Source organism: Schistocerca cancellata, chromosome 6 (genome assembly GCF_023864275.1).
Source record: "Schistocerca cancellata isolate TAMUIC-IGC-003103 chromosome 6, iqSchCanc2.1, whole genome shotgun sequence".
Lineage (NCBI taxonomy): Eukaryota > Metazoa > Arthropoda > Insecta > Orthoptera > Acrididae > Schistocerca > Schistocerca cancellata.
The window spans coordinates 691209367-691236477 of record NC_064631.1 but is presented as its reverse complement, the minus strand read 5'-3'; the positions used below and the strand labels follow the sequence as shown (position 1 = coordinate 691236477).

Here is a 27111-nt window from a genome sequence, read left to right as displayed (position 1 = left end):
TCTTTTCTCTTAACACTGGCACACTCTCCCGCCGTTGATTATTCCATACGGAATTTTCATAACGGCGACACCTGGGTTTTCTCTTGTTATTGGGCCGCCAAAATTTCTCCACGCCCGCTCGGCCCCTCACCGGCGCGGCTAATGGTTTCCCTGTCTCGTCCCAGCAGATACGCTCCCCGGATGCTGCTGAGGCGGCTGATCACACCCTCTGGCGTTATTACTATTCTGTGAAGCCCGTATCACGTTAGTATGATACTGGTTTCTGTCATTCCTGTTATTATTTGCATTGTACCGATTGTTATTACTGTCCGAACCATTATTGTTATTGCTGCGGTATGCATTATTCCCATGGTTATCATTGTTGTGGTTGCTGTGGTACTCGTTGTTGTTACCACGGCCTCTACCACTGTCGCGATTATTGCGCCAATTGTCCTCGTCCTCAACTCTTTCCAGGAAATCATTCACTGTCCTATAATTGCTTCCTACGTAGCGTTTTGTATCATCTGGAAGCTTCTTGTAGAGTTCCCAGACTATTTCGGATTCCGTGCGGCGATCACGCAAATATTCCAACTTGCGGATCCAGCCCTCACAAAACTCCTTCATCGAGCCGCGCGAATTCGCATCGAAAGGCCTCGATACGACAAATTCGCGCCAAACACTTTGCTGTTTTTGCTCTGACCAGTATTCAGCCAGAAACAAATTTTTAAACTCGTCAAAAGTCAGGTTCGTAATGTTGAGGTTTAAGCCCCAACGCTTGGCATCACCAGCCAGCACATCAATAACCGCATTAATTTTTCTCTCATTAGTCCATGATCTGGGTAAAACTCTTTCACAATTTTTAATGAAATCCGTCGCGTGTATACCGCCTTTTTTCAAGGGGTCAAACCGCTCCTCTTTCTTCAACAATTCCGAACTATGTGCACAGATTGGCACATAGCTCTGTTTTTCGTCAAGTTTCTTTTCTAATTCCGACACTCTCGTAATTACTTGGCAAGTGGTTGTCGCAAGCGTTTCCACTTCCCTCTTTTTCTCTTCGCAGGTATTAGCCTGCTCCCTCACTTTAGTGTCTACTTCGGACACTAAAGCCTTTAAAGTTTCCACCTTCTGTTGATCCTCTTTTTTCACTAATTGAATTTGTTCCGTCACCTTATTCTCGATGATCGGAGCAACTGCTTCTCCTACACTTTTCTCGATTCTGCTAATTTCGGAATCAAAACGAGTATTTATGCTCGCAATTTCCACCTGAACGCCTATCATTTCCTGTTTAAGATTACCGATTTCGGTATTAATTACAACAATATCTTCTTTGATTTTATCAACTTTTGTATTAACAACTCCAACATTGTTGTTAACAACGTTAATAGCTTTGTTCTGATTGTCTAGCTTGGCCGATTGACTCTTGATTTCATTAATCAAAACATTCAATAAATCAGTTAAATTCCCGGAAACTACCGGTTCCACTTCCGTAGCGGCTTCCTCTTTAATTGTCCCCCCGTATTCGTCATAAAGGGATTCAGGTTTGATTTTCACTTCCGATTCCGAAACATTTTCTAAAGTTTGGAATTCCATTTCTGCTCTTTGTTGCGTTTCGGTGGTCGCGTCTTTCATGCTAGCCGCCTGCCCCTGAACAATGGGTACCGCGGTGCGCGTTTCCCACTGTTCGACCGATTGTTCCGTATCCAAGTCTACCAAATTTTGGCAACTGTTGCCTTCACTCATTTTAATAATTTTCAATATAAATGCCAAATCTCAAATATAATTAGGATTACTCCCACTACTTATTCTCGCTGACGTAACGGCCTGTACGTAACCAATACTTTGTTACGAGATTTGCACAATGCAAAATTCGTGTCCAGAACAACCTCAAATCTGAAGATTGTCCTGTCACCAGGTCGCCACGTGTAACCTCCCCCTCACTTTCCGACCTTAATGACAGTGAAAAATGAAACCGCGTGTACCTAATGGGAGTTTTGGAAAAGCAATCGTCACCGAAGTTAACCTGTCGGTAAAGAGGGAGGAAAGGGTTACATCTAGATGAACGGAAATGTGCTAATGAAACTGGTGGAAATTAATTTTGAAAAGGGGTAAAGTTAATAAAGAAAGTAAATGTGCAGCCATTACGTTAACAATTAACTAGCGGTAATTAGGTATTTGAGATTTGGGGGAAATCACGGTCGCCAGTCCTAAGGACAATTACTATAGTAACTGAAAAAGAAAGGTTATTACACATATAATTAGCACTAGAAGCGTGGCAACTGAAGGTTGACACGTGTAGTGTGAAAACTGAAAGTTTGTCAGAAGTAATAAATTTCGCTACACCCTGACTTAATTAAGCAAAGGAATTAATAAAACCGAAAAATCGAAAGTTAATTTAGTGACTGAAGTTAATAGTGAGCTTTCTTTCTGAAGTACATCGAAATTAAGTAAAATACGGTTAGTCTTGGACTACCTCAACAATCATTTCTAAAGCTACTTGAATCTACGCAATTTAGAAATAAGAGATTTAACTTTGAGCTTGAATTAAATGATTCTGAACAATTAGCAATAGTAAAATTTAGTACGTACCAAGCTGAGCTGCAGTCACAGGTACGCTAAAATATGCTAACAAAACTCGCACTCTTAATTTGTGCTTATGTAATCTGAATATTGTAGCCAGCTATGAATACTTTGAAATTAAAGCAGTGAAATCGAATGGTATAATTTTAATGCTGGCGTTTAAATTTCAACGACACTCGGGTTCATTTCGGAAAAGGAAGGGACCCTGCTTGGTAATGCAATTGGGACAATGAGCAACAAAGGTTCATGCTAAGTTGCTGTTATTATAGTTACGAAAATGGTACAGTTTGAAAAGCTGAGGTCTGCCATACAGTTCTAAAACTTTACTTGCTTCCAGTCTTCCTTGATGGTTGATTGAAGGTTTGAAGCCGTCGATCGAGGAGGTGGCGACAGTCACTCATTGTCGGCCGTCGCTGTTGCAGAAGCTGGATGTTGGCGCGCCTTCTTCTCGACACGGTCACCAGACGAAACGGGCTCTTGATGTGCGCTAGTTAATGTTTCCCGTCCGCGACACCATGTCAGAAACTATCATCGCAAGTCAAGCGCAATTACATGCTGCCAAACCCCGAAAGCGCGGCAACTCGCGGGAGCGTCACACAACACACCTGCTCCACTCGCTACTCCCGCCAGACTCCTTCTCTCAGCCCGCGCTCCACGCGGCAGAGTTAACACTACCAAAGATCCTACACACTTTGATTCTTCACACGACCTATCGACGTAATCGTTCGATAGCAGTTTTCCCTAGGCAAGACCCAGTGTAAAAATACAAATAATATTTACGAAACAAACCAATTATACATCGACATAAATGCATAAATATACAAATAGTAAAACAATTACGATATACAAAGAGACAGAAATGTCATATCTTGAGGTAACAAAGCAAGGAAAAAAATAGTACAATAGATGGAAATAGGAGGATATGCATTTCCGGCGTTACAACGTGAGTAATGCTTGCTCATCTGTTTGCTGTTACATTTTCATTTTAGAATGACTGCTTTTATATTATTGTAACATATTGTTTCCATCATTACCCGGTATGCCAGAAGATGGAATTATATTACCAATTTTGTAGCTTTCAGTATTTATGTACTTGGATTCATTTTAATCACATTCTCCACAACTAAATTGAACAATAGTGGAGATAAGCTATCCTCCTCATTTAATCTTGAGTAATGCACAAAAATGTAACTTTCCATGTTTCATCTGTCACATTTTGTGTGATCAGTTGTTTGGGGGGAGGGGGAGGCACATCTATGTCGTATTTTATTTACTTATTAATTTTTAACTGGAAATTCCTGTAGTACAAACAGTGACTGTCCATTTATGGGATCTTATGCCCTTTTGGAGTCCATGAGTAAATTAGTATTTATTTTGTTTTGAAAATTTAACATTTGCTCTACACACAGTCCAGTTTTCCAAAACCTTGCCTGGTATTCTCCAAGTGGTTATTTTAGTAACTTATTCAGTAGGGATTTAAAGAGGACTTTGTAGCTGGCTGGGAGTTAAGAGACTTCTGTATGGTTTCTTATGTTTTATTTCTCCCCTTTTTTGTGAAATGGATTAGACTGGTATCACATACATATGTCCAGATAATATTTTTACCATTTTTTATGCTCGCCAGGGCTCTAGTGCCATTATATGATTACGATATCCAAGAAAGTTGATGAAGTTAATTTTAACAGTTACTACTGCCTAGAGCTATCTTCGGCAAATAACCCAAGTAACATTTTGGTAGATCTGTTGCCACAGAACTACCATAACACTCATGTAGCTAAGGTGGCTGAGTATATAGAACACTACTTAACAAGGACCATTGGAAACATGTACACTGAAAGTAAGTGAACACAGAAGAGCCATCTCCACTCGATGCAACCTTTTAAGAGTCATTTGACAATGACTGGATGGCTTGTGAAAAACTAACTGTTGGGGAGTTCACTGGTTGTGTATATGTCTTGTGGTTGAGACATAGGAACAGCCACTTGTGGGCATGGGGGCAAACATTGTACACCCAGTTCCTGCTGCTGTTGGCTAATAGCTTCTTTGAAATTGTGCAAGAATTCACTTAATTAATTTGTTTGATGTGTTGAACTGGAAAATTCACTGTCAAGATGGTGTAGGGACCAACCGAGAAACAACAATGATTTTGCGTGCATCTGTATTGAACAGTTCCTGTTACATCAGGAAAATAAATTAATTAAATTTATGCAAGCCAGAACCATATTCTTCCCCCAGTACATCTGGCACATTATCAACAAAGATAACAGAAACATACTAATTATCTCAAATTTTGCATATATACTTATGGTGGAGTTTAATTTCACAGAATAGTGATTTTGTCTTGATAGTGTAACACTGTTGATATGAAACTTCCATTAATTTTTGTCACTGCCAATCATATGTGATACAAGTTACATGATTCTCTGGTCACTTTATGTGTATGTATTTTCTATGTCAGGCAGTGTAGAGTCCTGATCCACTTTTCCTTTGCATTCATTTACAAATACAGTTTTCAACTGATTAGCTTGAGGTCTGATGAGAAAATGAACAGTTTTCTAGAGATTTATGTTTGATATTATCATTTTAGTGCTGTTTAATTTGTATTTGATAGTTAATTTGTAGGCATTGTTCACAAGGCACAATTTAAAATGTATGCTGTTGATATGATGTTAGATATACATTGCACTAACTGTTTGCATGTTCCTAGCCCAATAGCAATGCTGATGGTACTATTACCAAGGTAAAGTACACTACACACACAACTACACTGCACGCCTTCTATTTTCCTGTTGTTACAAAAGTGCATTATTCATTATACCAGTCCAATTAAAAGGCCACAGAATCTGACTGACTTGATGCTTAATTATAAAATATTTTCAGCCACCAACTGGAGGCAGTCTGTTTGCCAAAAACACATTCTGCATCTAAAGCATAAAAATATATTGGTGAAATTACGTCTACAGGTATCACATATCACTGCAGGAAATGTTTTAATTTCAGTCTACATATGTATATCTTTATATTTAAACTCTCAAGAAATCCTAAATATTTAAATAATTTGGATACAGGCTTTTATGGATGGGCATGCATGGAGAACATTTGGTTTGGCTTTTGGTGTAATTTTTTATGAAAATGTACATTTGCTTCATGTATTTGAGTTTGGAATGTCTGTTTTAAAAATAGAGACAATTGACAATGTGTAAATATACAAAAGTCAGATCTGTGGCATTTTAGTTCAGAGATTATGAACATATTAACTAGATGTATGATACTATTTCATACAATGAATTTCACCTCATTGTATCATTTGGTCATTGACAAATATCTCTTATGTTTTTGATAATTACATAATGAATGGAATTTTGGTGTGTTATGAAAAAAAAGTGTTTTGTAAACGTAATAGAGCTTCAGATTGTTATTTTCACCATATTCATAACAAAGATAGTGTATGTCAGTTATTTGTTTGCAAACCGAAATGGGATCATAAAGGTTACCTTAAAATTTCTTTATTACATTCTGTGTGTTATTTTATACTACATTCATATTTATCATGAGAGCTGTGGTGTTTGGTATTACTTGTGAGAATTCTTATCTGTAACTACTGTGTGATTCTTGCATCTTTTATATACATCACATAGCCATTGTCCCAAGTAGAATGTTTTTAATTTTCACTGTGCTAACAGAAATATATTTACAAATAATATTGTGTCAAGTCAGAGTTTTTGTACTACACTACCATTATTTTGCTAATAACAGTTCAGCAGAAGTTCAACAATTTTTCGTCTCTTCCCCAGCTCTCCATAACTTTTGTTGCAGCTTACATTATGCATATTTGTTAGTAATTAATCAATTGACTACAGACTACGAGAAAAATCATATCAAGAATCAAGGGCACCCATACCCAGTTGCAAGGGGGAGGGGGCTGCAGCTCCCCCATCCCCCATTTTCCCAGCTTTCAGGTGTTCTACTTTCAAGAAAATGGTTGGTTGGTTGGTTTTGAGGAAGGAGACCAGACAGTGAGGTCATCGGTCTCATTGGATTAGGGAAGGACAGGGAAGGAAGTCGGCCGTGCCCTTTTAAAGGAACCATCCCGGCATTTTCCTGCAGTGATTTAGGGAAATCACGGAAAACCTAAATCAGGATGGCCGGACGCAGGATTGAACCGTCGTCCTCCCGAATGCGAGTCCAGTGTCTAACCACTGCGCCACCTCGCTCAGTCAAGAAAATGATTTATAATTTGGTATTATGCAGGTTTCTAACAGGTTCAGAACTGGACCTTTCTTTATGGCTACTTACAAGTTGCCATTCATCTTCCAAAGTATTAAAAATACCCCATACCCCCTCCCCCTACCCCTTAAAGACTGTTGTATGGGTCCCCTTGCCAAGAATGTACAACATCAGTAATCAATCAGTTCTATATAATCAATATGTTATGCTATTTTGCTATTTACACTGTCATTTTTCTGTTATGCTCAGATGACATTATCATTCAAGTGAAGATGTTCTGGCAGAAAAGTATTACAAACAGTATACTTTTTGCACTGCATTTATATATTTATTTATTTTTCTAGGTTATTTCAGTACTTAACAGTATAAGCCACAGCTGTTTCTTCTCTTATAGTTCAACGTATCTTTCAAATGTCTTCAAGGTACCAAAACATTAATAATCATGATTTGGAGGAGCATATTGTTGCAGTTTACATTAAATAGTACTGTTTTGAAGAAATTTATTCTTCAATAAGCTGCTTTATGACACCACAAATATGAAAAATGTAAATTAAATGGCATAAGTTACCTAGTTCTGACAGCTGCTTCCTTCTTGTAATCTACAGTTTGACTTGCTCCACATCCAGGAAGGTCCTCATTCATTCTTGGCTCTACAGAACAGCAGGAGCAAATGAATGAATGTAGTTCATACATTAACTAAATTGTCAATTATTGCATACCTTCACAGGTTTGTCAAGTACAACTGCTATTTATGAACTAAAGCAGTAATTTTCTTTTCTCTGTTTGTGTTGTTGACACTAATGCTCTATTATTTGTTTGTTTTGAACAAGGGGGAATTTTCCTACTATTGTGTATTTTAACACTTATGATAAATTTGTTTGCAGGAAAAAACATGGACATTACCAGAGAAGGTAACTTCTGTGAATTTATTTCCATTTTGTTGCAGTGCTTCAAATGTATTTTGGTGGTACTTGCTGCCCTGTTGGCTGCCACAGTTTTGCTTTAAGCATTGGTTCAGCTACAGTAATTTATATCTCACTAATATTTGCTGATAGTGTTGCAGTATATACTAATGCTATATTCCATAGCATTTTATTGTCCTATTTCAGCTTTTATTGTAGCATTAACGTGTAATCTTGATGCAAAAATAATTTGTGATGCACCTGCTGCTAACCTATTAAAGTTCCTTCAGAACCTCTTTGTGACTAACTGCTTCCTGTTCTTTACATTTTACAAATGGTGTGTATTGTAATCAAGCATTCTTGTACTTTATGTGTACTGTTAAACTATTGGAAGAGAAGTGCATTTATTGTTGCTAGTGTGAGGTAAGAGTTGCTGTACTCTCTATAAGGCCAGTTTTTTTTTCTTTTCTTTATCTTACATTCACTGTGGGTTTTCATAATATAATCTTGGACTTGATTACTAAAAGAATATGCATAATTAAAAAAAATATGTTTTAATAACTAGACCCCAAAACAAATAGACGTAAATTATAATTGTCAACTGCTTTGGTTTGTACGTGTCTTATAATGAGTTTTATTAAACTCGAGCAATATGAATAGTCACCCCATTCATAAATTTTTACTGTTCTGATTGACTGACTTTAGTAAACTTGTGTAGTATCTAATTATTAGAGGTACAAGACTCTGATATGGAATTGGTAGTTGGTGATCAAGGAGTCCAATGTAAAGTTTTCTGAAACTTTGTACCATTTGTCTACATTTGAAGTAAATTGTTCTAGTTTGAGACTTCTGGCAGAGAACTGGGTAAAAATGAGTACTCACCTCTCAACCTCAGGGTACATCACTAGCTGATGGGATGTAGGGTTGTTGATGCAGAACACTCACTTGTAGACAACAACCATCAGTTAAAGAAAGCTTGCTGAGGTATATGAGGCTCTACCATAGCTGAACATGGGATCTCCATGATTCTTATTTCACAAACATACAACACTCCCAACAGGAAGGATATATCATGTTGTTCTCAAACTATTTGAGCACCCTGTACATGCCCAGGGATCTTTTCTAGGAAAAGCAGTCATGATCTTTACCACCCGTGCTATGTGTTATGGGTACTGTTGTATGTAATTGAATCTTTGACAGTTAAAACCTCATCTGTGAACTGACTGAAAGCATTTGGAATTTTGAAATTTGGATGTATAATCACACGTACCGGTAAATATCTCACTGGTAGATCATGTATACAATGATGGTATATTTTACCTTGCTGGCAAATATCATGAAAGCATATATACCATCAGATGGAAGAAATCAATGTATTTTGTGTACATTTTTCACATCTAGAAGTACAGTTAAATATAAATCATGACCAAGGACAGATAGAACAAAAACATGTACCTATTCGCAGTTGCAGAATCTCCAGAAGGGGTTTTGCCACCCCAGGTGTTGTCAAATTGAATACATCACCTAAGAATATAGATATAACATCACCAATCTTCTGTTAGGAGACTGCACTTAAATAGGAAAGGAGAAGGAGCTCTTCTCCATTACCCCCTGTCACAGGATACTGTGCTAAACTTCTTGTGTGATGGGGTGCAGATCATTTCATTCCTCTGTTGCAATCTCCTTGGCCAACCAGTATCTACAATGCTACTGGGATATGCATCAGCTTCACAAGAGCAGTAAATATATTCTTGTATCAGTAAATATACTTATTACTAGAGGACAGAATGACTTAGGAGATCAGTTTGGGTTTTAGAGAAATGTAGGAACATTCAAGGCAATACTATCACTTGCCTTAGAAGATAGGTTGAAGAAAGATAAATCTACATTTATAGCATTTGTAGATTTACAGAAAACTTTTGAAAACATTGTCAGGGATACACTTTTCAAAATTCTGAGGGCATCAAGGACAAAATACCTTAAGTGAAAGGTTACCTACAACTTGTACAGAAATCACATGGCAATCTCAAAGAGTCAAAGCAGTAGCAAAGTAGGGAGTGAGGCAGGGTTTGTAGCCTATCCACAAATTTATTCAAACTATATAGTGAGCAAGCAGTATGGGAAACCAAGGAGAAATTTGGATAGGGAGTTTAAGTTCAGGAAGAAGAAATAAAAATTGTATGGTATGTCAGCAACATAGTAATCTTGTGAGATACTGCAAAGAAGCTGGAAGATAATTTGGACAGAATGGATAGTCTCTTTAAAAGAGATTACAAGGTGAATATGAACAAAATTGAAACTAAGGTAATTGAATGCAGTCAAATTAAATCATGTGATGCAGAAGGGATTAAATTATGAAATGAGATACTAAAAGTAACTGATGAATTTTTCTTCTTCTGATAAAAAATAACTGAGGATGACTGCTTAAGAGGATCTCATATGCAGACTAGCATAAATTGTATTAGATGTACTTTTTGGTGCAACAGATTCCTAGTGAGGGGATCTGCCAGTATGTAGAACATACCAGAAAAATAAAAATTCACAATAAATATTAACAAAGAAAAACAAAACGCTAATGTACCTTTTACAGATACCAGGTGAAATGTTCCTCATGGATGTAGAATACATCAAAAAACGTTAAACAAGTTTTCATTTAAAAGTTAGTAAATAACATATTTCAAAACATTTAAATGTTCAATACACTGAGGTTACCTCAACTCAGTACAGCCGATAGATACACAAAAAACAGAACCAAAAATTTACATTCCTAGCTTTCGGAACAAATGTTCCTTCATCAGGGAGGACAGAGGGGAAAGAAAGGGAAGAAGGGAAAGTAGATTCAGTTACTCACAACCCAGGTTATGAAGCAACAGGGAAAGGAAAACAGGGAGGGTAGCAAGGATGGAGGCATGGTTGTCAGAGGGAAGCCAAAGATATTCTACTGTAAGTACTGTGCCAGCTACAAACGAAAGAGGATGCATACAGAAATAAAGAGGTATATAGTATAAAGATAAACACAACTATGTAGGATGAAAAGATGCGTGAATGGCTAAAGAGGAAAGGGAAAGAGGAGAAGACTGAAGAGTAAATGGGAGTGAGGTTGTTTAACGTAGGTTCAGTTCAGGGGGATGGCGGAATGAAAGGATGTGTTGGAGTGCAAGTTCCCATCTCCGCAGTTCAGAGGGCTGGTGTTGGGTGGGAGAAGCCAAATGGCACATACGGTGTAGCAGGTTCCTAGGTCCCTAGAATTATGCTGGAGGGCATTCTCCACTACTGGGTATTGGGCATCTCCTAGGCGGACAGTTCGTCTGTGTCCATTCATGCACTCATCCAGTTTAGTTGTTGTCATACCGATGTAAAAGGCTGTGCAGTGCAGGCATGTCAGTTGATAAATGACGTGTAGTTTCACATGTGGCCCTGCCTTGAATTGTGTATGTTTTACCAGTAGCAGGGCTGGAGTAGGTGGTTGTGGGGGGATGCATGGGGCAGGTTTTGCAGCGGGGTTGGTTACAGGGGTAGGAACTGCTGGGTAGAGAAGGTAGTCTGGGAATATTGTAGGGTTTAACAAGAATGTTACGGAGGTTAGGGGGGCGACGAAAGGCAACTCTGGGTGGTGTGGGGAGAATTTTGTCAAGGGATGATCTCATTTCAGGGGCTGACTTGAGAAAGTCATATCCCTGGCGGAGTAATTTGTTGATGTTTTCAAGGCCAGGATAATACTGTGTGACAAGGGGGATGCTTCTGTGTGGTCTGGGGGTAGGAACATTGTTGTTGGACGGGAAGGAATGTATTGCTCGGGAGATCTGTTTGTGGACAAGGTCTGCAGGATAGTTGCGGGAGAGGAAAGCACTGGTCAGGTTATTGGTGTAATTGTTGAGGGATTCGTCAATGGAGCAGATACGTTTGCCACGAATACCTAGGCTGAAGGGAAGGGAGCGTTTGATGTGGAATGGATGGCAGCTATCAAAGTGAAGGTACTGTTGTTTTTTTGTGGGTTTGATATGGACAGAGGTGTGGATGTGAGCTTCAACAAGATGTAGGTCAACATCCAAGAAGGTGGCTTGGGTTTAGGAGAAGGACCAGGTGAAATTCAGATTCGAAAAGGAGTTGAGGTTATGGAGGAAATTAAGGAGTGTTTCTTCACCATGAGTCCAGACCACAAAGATGTCATCTATAAACCTATACCAGGCCAGGGGAAGCAGCTGTTGGGTCTTCAGGAAAGCCTGCTTCATGCGGCCCATGAAGAGGTTGGCATAGGACGGAGCCATCCTGGTTCCCATGGCCATTCCCCTGATTTGTTTGTAGGTCTGACCTTCAAAAGTGAAGTAATTATGGGTGAGGATGAAGTTGGTAAGTGTAATAAGGAACGAGGTTTTTGGAAGATCTTCGGGTGGGCGTTGGGAGAGGTAGTGCTCAAGGGCAGAGAGACCACAGGTCTTCACATCTTTATATGAGATTTTCCATTAATCATTTAGATCACCTATATGGTCCACATCCTTCATTGTTTTGTCCCTTTTATTAGCTATCACTTAAATCTGTCATCTGAACACTTTCTCTTCTTCACTGTTTTATATATACATAAATAAATATTTTCGTCACCAACTGTGCTAGTTTCATCTTCCTCCTATTATCTTGTTCCGTTTATAATCCACTTCTCTTTTTTTACTTATTGATTTATTTATTTAACATTCCATTGTTTTAACGTTCGTTATTCGCTGTTTTCCAGCCAACAATCACTGCCAACAATCTCTTCCACACCTACCAGTATCATCCATTTCCGTCGATTTCTTGTTGCTGGCGATATTTTTGTGCCATTGGCTATCTTTCTCTGCAACAGGACAATTTATTTGGGACATTTCTGCGCCACCCGCGATCTTTTTTGCGGCACGCGCGATCTCTTTTGCGGCACGCGCGATCTCTTTTTCGCCACTCGCTATCTCTGTTTTTGAGCAACGTGTGTTCTTTTCCCCTGCTCTGGACATACCTGCTTGGTCTGGTCAACTTTTTCCGTAATTTTCTTATTTAGTGGTCTTCCTTTGGTATTGAACATTACCAACACAATTTCTTTCTTTCTCGTCCTTCCCTCCGTGTTTTATTCCTTCTTATGATTACTATTTCAACTTTAGTTGTTTAATTTCCCTACACACCAGTTGCCCACTATGTACCCTAATCCTATACCACATTATTTACATTCATTCCGGAAACATGCATTCACCGTAGCCAAACTGCAATCCCACATACTTTTCCTCCAGTCCTGCTTAACCTTTGGAATTACCCCTAAAGGACTTACCTTAGAAATTCCCATCTCTGGGTGCAGTTCCTGCTTCCACCAGTCTCTCCTGGACTTCCAGAACCTTCAATCCTTAGCCCTTACCCAACTTGTCCTGAATCTCTACACTACTTCATGTAACCACCACTCCCAACAGCTCCTATCTCTATTCAAAGTCCTCCACCTCTCAAACCCTTGCTTGGAGAACACACTCAGGAACATCATCCTAGAAGCCAGCTGAAAACTTGAGTTCCATGCCACACACCACCTGAAAAAACTATCCACAGTGCTAGTGCAACACCTAAGAATTGGGGTCCTTATCCCTATTCCTCACAAACAACAGCCACAACAGAACCTTCAACAAACCCCCCTCATAGCCAACAAACCTAGCCTAGCCATCCTACTCAATCTCCCCATCCCAGCACATACCCCACACAACCAAATCTCAACTATAACCACAGTCAAATACCACATGTCACCAGTCCCAATTCAGTTCTAAACCTCTCATCCAGATCCCTCTCTCCTCCAGAGACATCTGTTCTATCAAAAGGCTTAACCTTTAGCCCCACGCCTAAATTCAACCACACTGCCCTGGTTAAAGATCTCCTCTCATTCACCTGGAACCTCAACTGGAAATATCACTTCACTACCCAAACACAGCCCCCAAATGCTAGACCCAGTGTTGAACCCTGTCTAGAACAGTTCTGACCACCTTCTCAAAGGGATCCTCCTCCCCTCCCCCAAAACCATCCCTTGCAGACATTTCAGGAATTCCTCACATCCAGTGTGGTCTCCCAGTCCTTCTTGAAGAAGATCCCGACAACCCCCAACATCACCCCAGCTGAATCCCGTGCCATTAAGGAGCTGAAAATAGACCGCTCTATTGTCATCCTCCCGGCGGATAAAGGCTCCACAACTGTTGTACTTGACCGTGTGGAGTATGTGGCAGAAGGACTGCGTCAACTCTCCGACACCTCAACCTACAAAGCTGTTACCCAGGATCCCATTCCCTCTATCCAGACTGAGCTGCAGAAAATCCTAAAAATCCAAGGTCCCTCACAAGGCCTCACAACGGCTTCCATAGACTTACTCACTCCACCTGAGCCACGTACCCCTACCTTCTACCTATTACCCAAAATCCACAAAGAGAACCATCCTGGCCGTCCCATTGTAGCAGGCTTCAAAGCCCCAACAGAACGTATCTCAGCTCTGGTAGACCAGCACCTCCAACCTATCACCCGCAGACTCCCATCCTACATCAAAGACTCAAACCACTTCCTAGAACGCCTCAAATACATTCCCACTCTTCTCCCACCTGAAACCTTTCTTGTCACCATAGATGCTAATCCCTTTACACAAACATCCCACATACCCGTGGTCTACCCGAAGATCTTCCAAAAACCTCGTTCCTTATCACACTTACCAACTTCATCCTCACCCATAATTACTTCACTTTTGAAGGTCGGACCTACAAACAAATCAGGGGAATGGCCATGGGAACCAGGATGGCTCCGTCCTATGCCAACCTCTTCATGGGCCGCATGGAGGAGGCTTTCCTGAAGACCCAACAGCTGCTTCCCCTGGCCTGGTATAGGTTTATAGATGACATCTTTGTGGTCTGGACTCATGGTGAAGAAACACTCCTTAATTTCCTCCATAACCTCAACTCCTTTTCGAATCTGAATTTCACCTGGTCCTTCTCCAAAACCCAAGCCACCTTCCTGGATGTTGACCATCATCTTGCTGAAGCTCACACCCACACCTCTGTCCATATCAAACCCACAAACAAACAACAGTACCTTCACTTTGATAGCTGCCATCCATTCCACATCAAACGCTCCCTTCCCTTCAGCCTAGGTATTCGTGGCAAACGTATCTGCTCCAGTGACGAATCCCTCAACAATTACACCAATAACCTGACCAGTGCTTTCCTCTCCCGCAACTATCCTGCATACCTTGTCCACAAACAGATCTCCCGAACAATACTTTCCTTCCCGTCCAACAACAATGTTCCTACCCCCAGACCACACAGAAGCATCCCCCTTGTCACCCAGTATTATCCTGACCTCAAAAACATCAACAAATTACTCCGCCAGGGATATGACTTTCTCAAGTCAGCCCCTGAAATGAGATCATCCCTTGACAAAATTCTCCCCACACCACCCAGAGTTGCCTTTCGTCACCCCCCTAACCTCCGTAACATCCTTGTTAAACCCTACAATATTCCCAGACTACCTTCTCTACCCAGCGGTTCCTACCCATGTAACCGACCCCACTGCAAAACCTGCCCCATGCATCACCCCACAACCACCTACTCCTGTCCCGCTACTGGTAAAACATACACAATTCAAGGCAGGGCCATGTGTGAAACTACACGTCATTTATCAACTGACATGCCTGCACTGCACAGCCTTTTACATCGGTATGACAATAACTAAACTGGCTGAGCGCATGAACGGACACAGATGAACTGTCCGCCTAGAAGATGCCCAATACCCAGTAGGGGAGAATGCCCTCCAGCATAATTCTAGGGACCTAGGAACCTGCTACACCGTATGTGCCATTTGGCTTCTCCCACCCAACACCAGCCCTCTGAATTGCGGAGATGGGAACTTGCACTCCAACACATCCTTTCATCCCATCATCCCCCTGAACTGAACCTACGTTAAACAACCTCACCCCCATTTACTCTTCAGTCTTCTCCTCTTTCCCTTTCCTCTTTAGCCATTCATGCATCTTTTCATCCTACATAGTTGTGTTTATCTTTATACTATATACCTCTTTATTTCTGTATGCATTCTCTTTGGTTTGAAGCTGGCACAGTACTTACAGTAGAATATCTGTGGCTTCCCTCTGACAACCATGCCTCCATCCTTGCTACCCTCCTTGTTTTCCTTTCCCTATTGCTTCATAACCTGGGTTGTGAGTAACTGAATCTACTTTCCCTTCTTCCCTTTCTTTCCCCTCTCTCCTCCCTGATGAAAGAGCATTTGTTCCGAAAGCTAGGAATGTAAATTTTTGGTTCTGTTTTTTGTGTATGTATCACCTGTACTGAGCTGAGGTAAGTACTGGCCAGCCCCTCTATCTCTTTGTTAGTATTTGTTTCACATCTTTATATGAGATTTTCCATTAATCATTTTAATACACTGAGGTATGTGTGATAATTCTTAGGCTCCATGTAGCTACGCATCATCAAATAGAAATACCATTTTGTAACACCTATTTACAATGGTGCATAGTGGAGGGCACCTTATACCACTACGAGCTGTTTTCTTTCCTGTTCCACTCATGGATAGAGCGAGGGAAAAAATGACTGTCTACATGCCTCCGTATAAACCCTATTTTCTCGTATGTTATCTTCATGGTTCTCATGCAAAATGTACACTGCTGACAGTAGCATTTTTCTGCAGTTGGCTTCAAATTCAGGTTCTCTAACTTTTTTCAATAATGTTCCCCGAAAAGAATGTCACCTTTCTTCCAGGGAGTTCCATTTGTGTTCCCAAAGCATCTTTGTAATGCTTGCCTGTCGTTTGAATCTGCTGGAAGCATATCTAACAGCCTGCCCCTGAATTGCTTCACTGTCTTCCTTTAATGTGACCTGGTGCGGATCCCAAACACTCAAGCAGTAGTCAAGAATAGGTTGCACTAGCATCCTATATGCAGTCTCTTTTAGAGATGAACAACACTTCACAATCCTCAGAAGCTTGTTACATTTCATTTCTCTTTGCAGTGTTACAATCAGATATTCAAATGACATGACTGTGTGAAGCAGGACACTACTAATGTTGCATCCAAACATTAAGGGTTTGTTTTTCCTACTAATCCACATTAACTTACTTTAGAGTCTGCTGCCATTTGTCACACCAACTAGATATTTTGTCCAAGTAATGTTGTATCATCCTACAATCACTCACCCTTAACACCTTCCCATACAGCATAATCAACAACTAGGTATTGCTGCCCATACTGCCCACCAGATCATTTATGTATATAGAAAATCACACTTCCCTGGGGCATTCCTGAAGATGTCCATGTCTCTGATAAATGCTCACCGTTGAGGACAACATACTGGGTTCTATTATTTAAAAGTCTTCGAGCCACTCACATATCAGGAAACTTATTCCATATTGTTGTACCTTCATTAACAGTCTGCAGTGGGATATCATGTCAAACACATTTCAGAAATCTAGTACTGCTACTACTACTAATTTTTGCATTATTTGATATTATTAGTAACATAATACAAATCAGCTGGTTCTACTCAAAAATTCATCAGCGGAGTAGAATGAATTGGCCACCAATAAGTACTTTAGGCTCCTCTTAAACTGAACTTTCTCAGTGATTAAACTTTGTGTGGTTGCTGGCAGATTACTGAAAATGTGTACTCTTGATTAACGGAAACGTTTATGGACCAAAGTAAATGACTTTAAATCTTTGTGAAGGTTATTCTTGTTTTGAACATTGATTCCATGAACTGAGCTGGTGGTTTGGAAAGAGAGATATTTTAATGACAAATTTCTTTAAGGATAAATATACTGGGAAGCAGTAGTAGTATCCCTAGTTCGCTAAGTAGCCATCTGCAGTATGGTCTTGAGTTCACACCACAAATAATTCTTATTACGCATTTTTGAACTCTGGTAAACTTAAGCTTCGCTTGATGAGTTGCCCCCAAAAATAATCTCATATGATATTATAGATTGCAGTAAGCATAGTGGTCTAGCTTTTTTATTCTCATATCACCTATGTCTGAGGACGTCTGCAGTGCAAATAGAGATATGTTTAGGCACTTCAGCAGTTCTGTACTATGCTCCTCCTCGAATTTATTATCTAGCTGTAATCCTAAGAATTTGACACTGTCACCTTCTTCTACCTCTTTATCATCATATTTAGTGTGTACTGGTGAGAAAACTCTCACAAGTTCTAAACAGCATGTAGTCATACCAAACGGGAAAGCTCTGGTAGATAGACCCAATAAAAAACACACAAACACACACAAATTTTTCAAGCTTTTGCAACCCAAGGTTGCTTCATCAGGAAAGAGGGAAGGAGAGGGAAAGAGGGAAGCATGTGGGTTTTAAGGGAGAGGGTAAGGAGTCATTCCAATCCCGGGAGCGGAAAGACTTACCTTAGGGGGAAAAAAGGACACGTATACACTCGCACACACACACATATCCATCCGCACATACACAGACACAAGCAGACATATGTAAAAGCAAAGAGGTTGGGCAGAGATGTCAGTTGAGGCGGAAGTACAGAGGCAAAGATGTCGTTGAATGACAGGTGATGTACGAGGGGCGGCAACTGGAAATTAGCGGACGTTGAGGCCTGGTGGGTAACAGGAAGCGAGAATGTATTGAAGGGCAAGTACCCATCTCCAGAATTCTGATAGGTTGATGTCAGTGGGAAGTATCCAGATAACCTGGATGGTGTAACACTGTGCCAAGATGTGCTGGCCGTGCACCAAGGCATGTTTAGCCACAGGGTGATCCTCATTACCAACAAACACTGCCTGCCTGTGTCCATTTATGCGAAAGGACAGTTTGTTGCTGGTCATTTCCACATAGAAGGCTTCACAGTGTAGGAATGTCAGTTGGTAAATCACGTGGGTGCTATCACTCATGGCTCTGCCTTTGATCGTGTACACCTTCCGGGTTTCAGGACTGGAGTAGGTGGTGGTGGGAGAGTGCATGGGATAGGTTTTACACCGGGAGTGGTTACAAGGGTAGGAGCCAGACGGTAGCGAAGGTGGTTTGGGGATTTCATAGGGATGAACCAAGAGGTTACGAAGGTTAGGTGGATGGCGGAAAGACACTCTTGGTGGTGTGGGGAGGATTTCATGAAGGGTGGATCTCATTTCAGGGCAGGATTTGAGGAAGTCGTATCCCTGCTGGAGAGCCACATTCAGAGTCTGATCTAGTCCCGGAAAGTATCCTGTCATAAGTGGGGCACTTTTGTGGTTCTTCTGTGGGAGGTTCTGGGTTTGAGAGGATGAGGAAGTGGCTCTGGTTATTTGCTTCTGTACCAGGTCGGGAGGGTAGTTGCGGGATGCGAAAGCTGTTTTCAGGTTATTGGTGTAATGGTTAAGGAATTCAGGACTGGAGCAGATTCGTTTGCCATGAAGACCTAAGCTGTAGGGAAGGGACCGTTTGATATGGAATGGGTGGCAGCTGTCATAATGGAGGTACTGTTGCTTGTTGGTGGGTTTGATGTGGACGGATGTGTGAAGCTGGCCATTGGACAGATGGAGGTCAACGTCGAGGAAAGTGGCATGGGATATGGAGTAGGTACTTACCCTAAGGTAAGTCTTTCCACTCCCGGGATTGGAACGACTCCTTACCCTCTCTCGTAAAACCCACATCCTTTTGTCTTTCCCTCTCCTACCCTCTTTCCTGATGAAGCAACCTTGGGTTGCGAAAGCTTGAAATTTGTGTGTGTGTTTGTGTGTTTTTTTATTGGGTCTATCTACCAGTGCTTTCCAGTTTGGTAAGTCACAGATGATGTGGCTTACCAAACGAAAGCGCTGGCACGTCGATAGACACACAAACAAACACAAACATACACACAAAATTCTAGCTTTCGCAACCAACGGTTGCCTCGTCAGGAAAGAGGGAAGGAGAGGGAAAGACGAAAGGATTTGGTTTTTAAGGGAGAGGGTAAGGAGTCATTCCAATCCCGGGAGCGGAAAGACTTACCTTCGGGGGAAAAAAGGACGGGTATACATTCGCACACACACACATATCCATCCACACATATACAGAGACACGCAGACATATCAAGCTTGTGTCTGTGTATGTGCATCAGGAAAGAGGGAAGGAGAGGGAAAGACGAAAGGATGTGGGTTTTAAGGGAGAGGGTAAGGAGTCATTCCAATTCTGGGAGCGGAAAGAATTACCTTAGGGGGAAAAATGGACAGGTATATACTTGTGCGTGCGCGCGCGCGCGCGCGCGCGCCCACACACACACATACACACACACACACATCCATCCGCACATATACAGACACAGGTAGACATATGTACAATATGTCTGCCTGTGTCTGTATATGTGCGGATGGATGTGTGTGCGTGCAAGTGTATACCTGTCCCTTTGTTTTAGCCGACAGTGTACTGATTTCGAAGTTGTGACATTTTCTATTGTGAATTTTATATCTTTACTTGGCTATAAAATGTTTTATGTGATGTAACAGTAATAATTTGACAGTCAAACTTCCTTTCATCATGGTGATTAGTTAGTTACAATACAGCACTCCCACCGCTATTAGTAAAATGTTATTGACCAAGTAAACAAATGTATTGTGCCACTGTTGGTGACCCAATTAAATTCAGGCAGTAAGCTGTTGCTTGATAGCAAAAATGTGGCACAAAAAATACTGCCTGATAGTGGTGTTAGGTGTGCAGTAGATGACCTCAAAAGTGCTTCCTACATTCCCAGTTGACTGGGGATGGACTCAGAACAGCATTCACTTCAGGCTACTGTATTATCTATCAGGTCAACTGCGACATACAACTTAAACTTGTCATAGAAAAACATTCAAATCACTTGTTCCATCACTCCACGTCAAGTTGAGCACTGAGTTGGACATGCCAGACAACAACACTCAGAAATGATTCTCACCTTCTTTGAATAGGTTGAGCCCAGTTAATATTGGATCAAGAGACAGCAAGCATTCACTATTCTGCTCAAAAACTCCTATTGAATGATTATGTCCCAGCAGTAAAATTGTAGTTAATGTTGCAGAATTTTCTAGTCTGTAAAGGCTGTCTTTTCAGTTTGTGTTCATCCCTGAGGTTGGTTTGCAGCAGAGCACCATTCCTCTCTTCTGTCTGCCTTCCTCTTCATTTATACGTATGTGTTACATCCAACATCATTCATGATCTGTTGCATGTATGATATCCTTGGTCGCCCCCACCAATTCCTTCCCTCAATAGCTCCTTCTGCTATTGTTCAAATAGTGTTGTTGTGTCATAGGATGTGCCCTACAAGTTTGTCTCTTCTTATTTGGATGCGCCTCCACAGAAATCTGGTTTCCTGTACTCTTCTAAGCACCTCTTCATTTGTTACTTTGTCTCTCCAGCTGATCTTCATCATCCTTCTATAGCACTACATCTCCAGGGCCTCTAGCTGTCCTCTCTCTTCTCTTCCAATTGTCCAAGTTTCACATCAGTATAGGGCCACACTCCAAACGAAACCTTTCATGATACGTTTCCTTATTTTCCGACTGATGTTGTTGCTGACGAGTAAGCTCCTCCTCCGATTAAATGCAATTTTGGCCTTTTGTATTCTACTCGCAATTTCTTTCCGGCTTCTACCATCCCTTGTGATTTTGCTTCCCAGTTAAGTAAATTCCTCTATCACTTCCAGCTCCTCTCTTCCAATTCTCATACTCAGAGGTTCATATTCTGCTCCTGTGCTGCATACCATCACTTTAGTCTTTTTCTTGTTTATTTTTATTCCACACTGATTGCATAGAATTTTTTCCGTTGTTCCAAGGACTTCCTCTAGATCTTCTTTTGTTTCCATGACTACAGCAATATCATCTGCATAACGTAGCATGTCTCTCTTCTGCCCGTTAATTTTGATACCCACCTCAGTAGTTTCTTGAACTTGGTCTATAGCTTCCTGTATGTAAGCATTGAATATAAGAGGAGAGAGAGCACCTCCTTGTCGTACCCCTTTTCTAATATTTGCTTCTTGTTCCTGGTGACAGTTCCTAATCACTGCCACCTCATTCTTACACAAACTATCACACGGATGTCTTTGTACTTTATTCCGCTTTTCTGCAACACTCTGAACATCTCTTGCCCGATAGCTTTATCAAATGCCTTTTCCATGTCTACAAAACCAATATAAGTTGGTTTATTTTTCTGTTATTGCTTTTCGATCACGAGTCTCAGTGCTAGAATTGCCTCTCTTGTTCCCAATCCCCTTCTGAAACCAAACCAAACTTCACTTAGCATATCTTCCACCTTCTCTTCAGAACTATTTTTATGAGAATTTTTGATGCATGTGATATTAGGCTTAGAGTTCAGTACTGTTCACATTTTGTAGCTGCTGCCTTCTTTGGTATAGGAACAATGATACATTTCTGGAAGTCTATTGGTATCTCTCCTGTGTTATAGATGGACCTAATAAGTTTAAGCAGCATCATTTTCATGCTGTCACCAGAATTCTTTATTAGTTCTGCAGGGATGTCATCAATACCCATTGCTTTGTTGTCCCGTAGTTCTTTTAGAGCTCTGTCAAATTCTTCTAAAAACTAAAGGCTGTCAAAAGTGCTAAAATACACTCCTGGAAATTGAAATAAGAACACCGTGAATTCATTGTCCCAGGAAGGGGAAACTTTATTGACACATTCCTGGCGTCAGATACATCACATGATCACACTGACAGAACCACAGGCACATAGACACAGGCAACAGAGCATGCACAATGTCGGCACTAGTACAGTGTATATCCACCTTTCGCAGCAATGCAGGCTGCTATTCTCCCATGGAGACGATCGTAGAGATGCTGGATGTAGTCCTGTGGAACGGCTTGCCATGCCATTTCCACCTGGCACTTCAGTTGGACCAGCGTTCGTGCTGGACGTGCAGACCGCGTGAGACGACGCTTCATCCAGTCCCAAACATGCTCAATGGGGGACAGATCCGGAGATCTTGCTGGCCAGGGTAGTTGACTTACACCTTCTAGAGCACGTTGGGTGGCACGGGATACATGCGGACGTGCATTGTCCTGTTGGAACAGCAAGTTCCCTTGCCGGTGTAGGAATGGTAGAACGATGGGTTCGATGACGGTTTGGATGTACCGTGCACTATTCAGTGTCCCCTCGACGATCACCAGTGGTGTACGGCCAGTGTAGGAGATCGCTCCCCACACCATGATGCCGGGTGTTGGCCCTGTGTGCCTCGGTCGTATGCAGTCCTGATTGTGGCGCTCACCTGCACGGCGCCAAACACGCATACGACCATCATTGGCACCAAGGCATAAGCGACTCTCATCGCTGAAGACGACACGTCTACATTTGTCCCTCCATTCACGCCTGTCGCGACACCACTGGAGGCGGGCTGCATGATGTTGGGGCGTGAGCGGAAGATGGCCTAACGGTGTGCGGGACCGTAGCCCAGCTTCATGGAGACGGTTGCGAATGGTCCTCGCCGATACCCCAGGAGCAACAGTGTCCCTAATTTGCTGGGAAGTGGCGGTGCGGTCCCCTACAGCACTGCGTAGGATCCTACGGTCTTGGCGTGCATCCGTGCGTCGCTGTGGTCCGGTCCCAGGTCGACGGGCACGTGCACCTTCCGCCGACCACTGGCGACAACATTGATGTACTGTGGAGACCTCACGCCCCACGTGTTGAGCAATTCGGCGGTACGTCCACCCGGCCTCCCGCATGCCCACTATACGCCCTCGCTCAAAGTCCGTCAACTGCACATACGGTTCACGTCCACGCTGTCGTGGCATGCTACCAGTGTTAAAGACTGTGATGGAGCTCCGTATGCCACGGCAAACTGGCTGACACTGACGGCGGCGGTGCACAAATGCTGCGCAGCTAGCGCCATTCGACGGCCAACACCGCGGTTCCTGGTGTGTCCGCTGTGCCGTGCGTGTGATCATTGCTTGTACAGCCCTCTCGCAGTGTCCGGAGCAAGTATGGTGGGTCTGACACACTGGTGTCAATGTGTTCTTTTTTCCATTTCCAGGAGTGTAGTTCAGTTTTCATACACATTGTTGGTCCCAGTTCTGTGATTGTGTGCAAAGCCACTTACTTTGTGACGGTTTTTCAGCATCGTGTTAGGTGAATCAACTCTAGCAGACACCGCTCATCGTTATCATCATCATCTATCATTTTTTGTTGACAGAACATCAGATGCCATTGTTTGAAATGAAACATTTATTTGAAAACTGCAAAAGTATACAAAATCATCAGCAAATAAGCAGCACCACTTATTACACCAACTGAAGTCGAAAGGAACTATACTGGCATGTGACAAACAACTTTCAGAGTTTATTAACATACATATCTATAAGAACATTGAGAACACTGACACTTTCAGACTCTCCTTCAATGTTTTATGTATGTGATGAAGCAGACACAATACCAAAAAGTTCCTTCATTGTCTGCAACTTTGTAAATGGTAACCCTTTTGTCAAAATGTCTGCTGCCTATCTGTTGGTTGGTGTGTAATCCACTCTAACATACTTCTCTTTAACTAAATGGAAAATGTAATGATAATCTATGTATTTTGAACATTCATGAAATCCTGATCCATTAATAAATGTGGCATCACTTTGGTAGCAAACTTGACTTGCAGTCCCACATTCTGCATTCATTAAAGAAAGAACAGCACACCACTGCAATTTATGTTTCCACACAATTGGCCTTCCATGGAACTTCAGTAGGACCCCTCTTGTTGATTGTCTTGCGCTTCTGTGCCCACTATGATCAGCTTCACTGTAAGCTTCTTCATTCTTCTCAAACTTAATACCATACGAAACTATTGATCTAAGATACAGGCATATTCATTTGAACAATTCAAAATGTGCCTGTGCTGGTGAGTCCTGAGATCACGATGCAACTTTAGCAGCATATGGTAAATCTTGTCTTATACATTGTGTTAAATACATCAAACTTCCTGCATTTTTTGTTGTAGTTCAGTATTATTAAAAGAGTGTGACTCACATGGTATATAACCTGGTTCAGTGGGTAGAGATAATGGTTTTATATCCATCATACCGTATTTTCTAAAATTGTCTTCACATAAGCTGACTGATTTACTTGAATACAGGTGTCAAATTTAGTGATTTGTGAACCCAAGAAGTAATCAACCTTTTCTACAGTGATCTGAAAATGTTTACCCAACTGTTCAATTGACTTAGTTGTTGCATCAATAGAGGGCATAGTCAATCGACCATCACCATAAAAGAGCAGCACTATGGTTTCACCATAGAACATACATGGATCTGAACAGCTCTTCCATAAATTACATTCAGTAAGAAATTTAACATTCATACCAGCATTTTGGTGGCCAAGATAGACACGAAGCCCATGCCTACTACAGTAGTACAAGTTTATATGCCAACTAGCTCTGCAGATGATGAAGAAATTGATGAAATGTATGATGAGATAAAAGAAATTATTCAGGTATTGAAGGGAGACGAAAATTTAATAGTCATGGGTGACTGGATTTTGAGAGTAGTAAAAGGGAGAGAAGGAAACATAGTAGGAGAATATGGATAGGGGGTAAGAAATGAAAGAGGAAGCCGTCTGGTAGAATTTTGCACAGAGCATAACTTAATCATAGCTAACACTTGGTTCAAGAATCATAAGAGAAGGTTGTATACATGGAAGAATCCTGGAGATACTAGAAGGTATCAGATAGATTATATAATGGTAAGACAGAGATTTAGGAACCATGTTTTAAATTGTAAGACATTTCCAGGGGCAGATGTGGGGACTCTGACCACAATCTATTGGTTATAACTGCAAAAAGGTGGGAATTTAAGGAGATGGGACCTGGATAAACTGACTAAACCAGAGGTTGTACTGAGCTTCAGGGAGAGCATAAGGGAACAATTGACAGGAATGGGGGAAAGAAATACAGTAGAAGAAGAATGGATAGCTCTGAGGGATGAAGTAGTGAAGGCAGCAGAGGATCAAGTTGGTAAAAAGACGAGGGCTAGTAGAAACCCTTGGGTAACAGAAGAGATATTGAATTTAATTGATGAAAGGAGAAAATATAAAAATGCAGTAAATGAAGCAGGCAAAAAGGAATACAAACATCTCAAAAATGAGATCGACAGGAAGTGCAAAATGGCTAAGCAGGGATGGCTGGAGGACAAATGTAAGGATGTAGAGGCTTATCTCACTACGGGTAAGATAGATACTGCCCACAGGAAAATTAGAGAGACCTTTGGAGAAAAGAGAGCCACTTGTATGAATATCAAGAGCTCAGATGGAAACCCAGTTCTAAGGAAAGAAGGGAAAGAGAAAGGTGGAAGGAGTATATAGAAGGGCAATGTACTTGAGGACAATATTATGGAAATGGAAGAGGATGCAGATGGAGATGAAATGGCACATACGATATTGCATGAAGAGTTTGACAGAGCACTGAAAGACCTGAGTCGAAACAAGGCCCCGGGAGTAGAAAACATTCCATTAGAACCACTGACGGCCTTGGGAGAGCCAGTCCTGACAATACTCTACCATCTGGTGAGCAAGATGTATTAGACAGTGAAATACCCTCAGACTTCAAGAAGAATATAATAATTCCAATCCCAAAGAAAGCAGGTGTTGACATATGTGAAAATTATCAGTTTAATAAGCCACAGCTGCAAAATACTAACGCGAATTCTTTACAAACGAATGGAAAAACTGGTAGAAGCCGACCTCAGGGAAGATCAGTTTTGATTCCATAGAAATGTTGGAACATGTGAGGCAACACTGACCTTACGACTTATCTTAGAAGAAAGATTTAGGAAAGGCAAACCTATGTTTCTATCATTTGTAGACTTAGAGAAAGCTTTTGACAATGTTGACTGGAATTCTCTCTTTCAAATTCTAAAGGTGGCAGGGGTAAAATACAGGGAGTGAAAGGCTATTTACAATTTTTACAGAAACCAGATGGCAGTTATAAGAGTCAAGGGGCATGAAAGGGAAGCTGTGTTTGGGAAGGGAGTGAGACAGGGTTGTAGACTCTCCCCGATGTTATTCAATCTGTATATTGAGCAAGCAGTAAAGGAAACAAAAGAAAAATTCAGAGTAGGTATTAATATCCATGGAGAAGAAATAAAAACTTTGAGGTTCGCCGATGACATTGTAATTCTGTCAGAGACGGCAAAGGGCTTGGAAGAGCAGTTGAACAGAATGGACATATAAAATGGAGACTGACAATTGCAAGGAAAGCGTTTCTGAAGAAGAGAAATTTGTTAACATCTAGTATAGATTTAAGTGGCAGGAAGTTGTTTCTGAAAGTATTTGTATGGAGTGTAGCCATGTATGGAAGTGAAACATGGACGATAAATAGTTTGGACAAAAAGAGAATAGAAGCTTTTGAAATGTGGTGCTACAGAAGAATGCTGAAGATTAGATGGGTAGATCACATAACTAATGAGGAGGTATTGAATAGAATTGGGGAGAAGAGGAGTTTGTGGCACAAC

At 41.3% G+C, this 27111-nt stretch overlaps 1 protein-coding gene across 3 annotated transcripts in view; it reads left to right on the top strand.

The window, feature by feature from the left end:
* Positions 1–27111, top strand: part of LOC126191240 (voltage-dependent calcium channel subunit alpha-2/delta-3) — a 792714-nt gene that overhangs the window by 620564 nt on the left and 145039 nt on the right. For 2 of the 3 annotated variants that reach the window (XM_049932047.1, XM_049932049.1), the window contains one exon: positions 7668–7694. The exons of the other annotated variant lie outside the window; for it this stretch is intronic. In XM_049932047.1, the coding sequence (XP_049788004.1) occupies positions 7668–7694 (27 nt within the window). The remainder of the gene's footprint in view (positions 1–7667; positions 7695–27111) is intronic. 3 annotated transcript variants of the gene reach the window in all.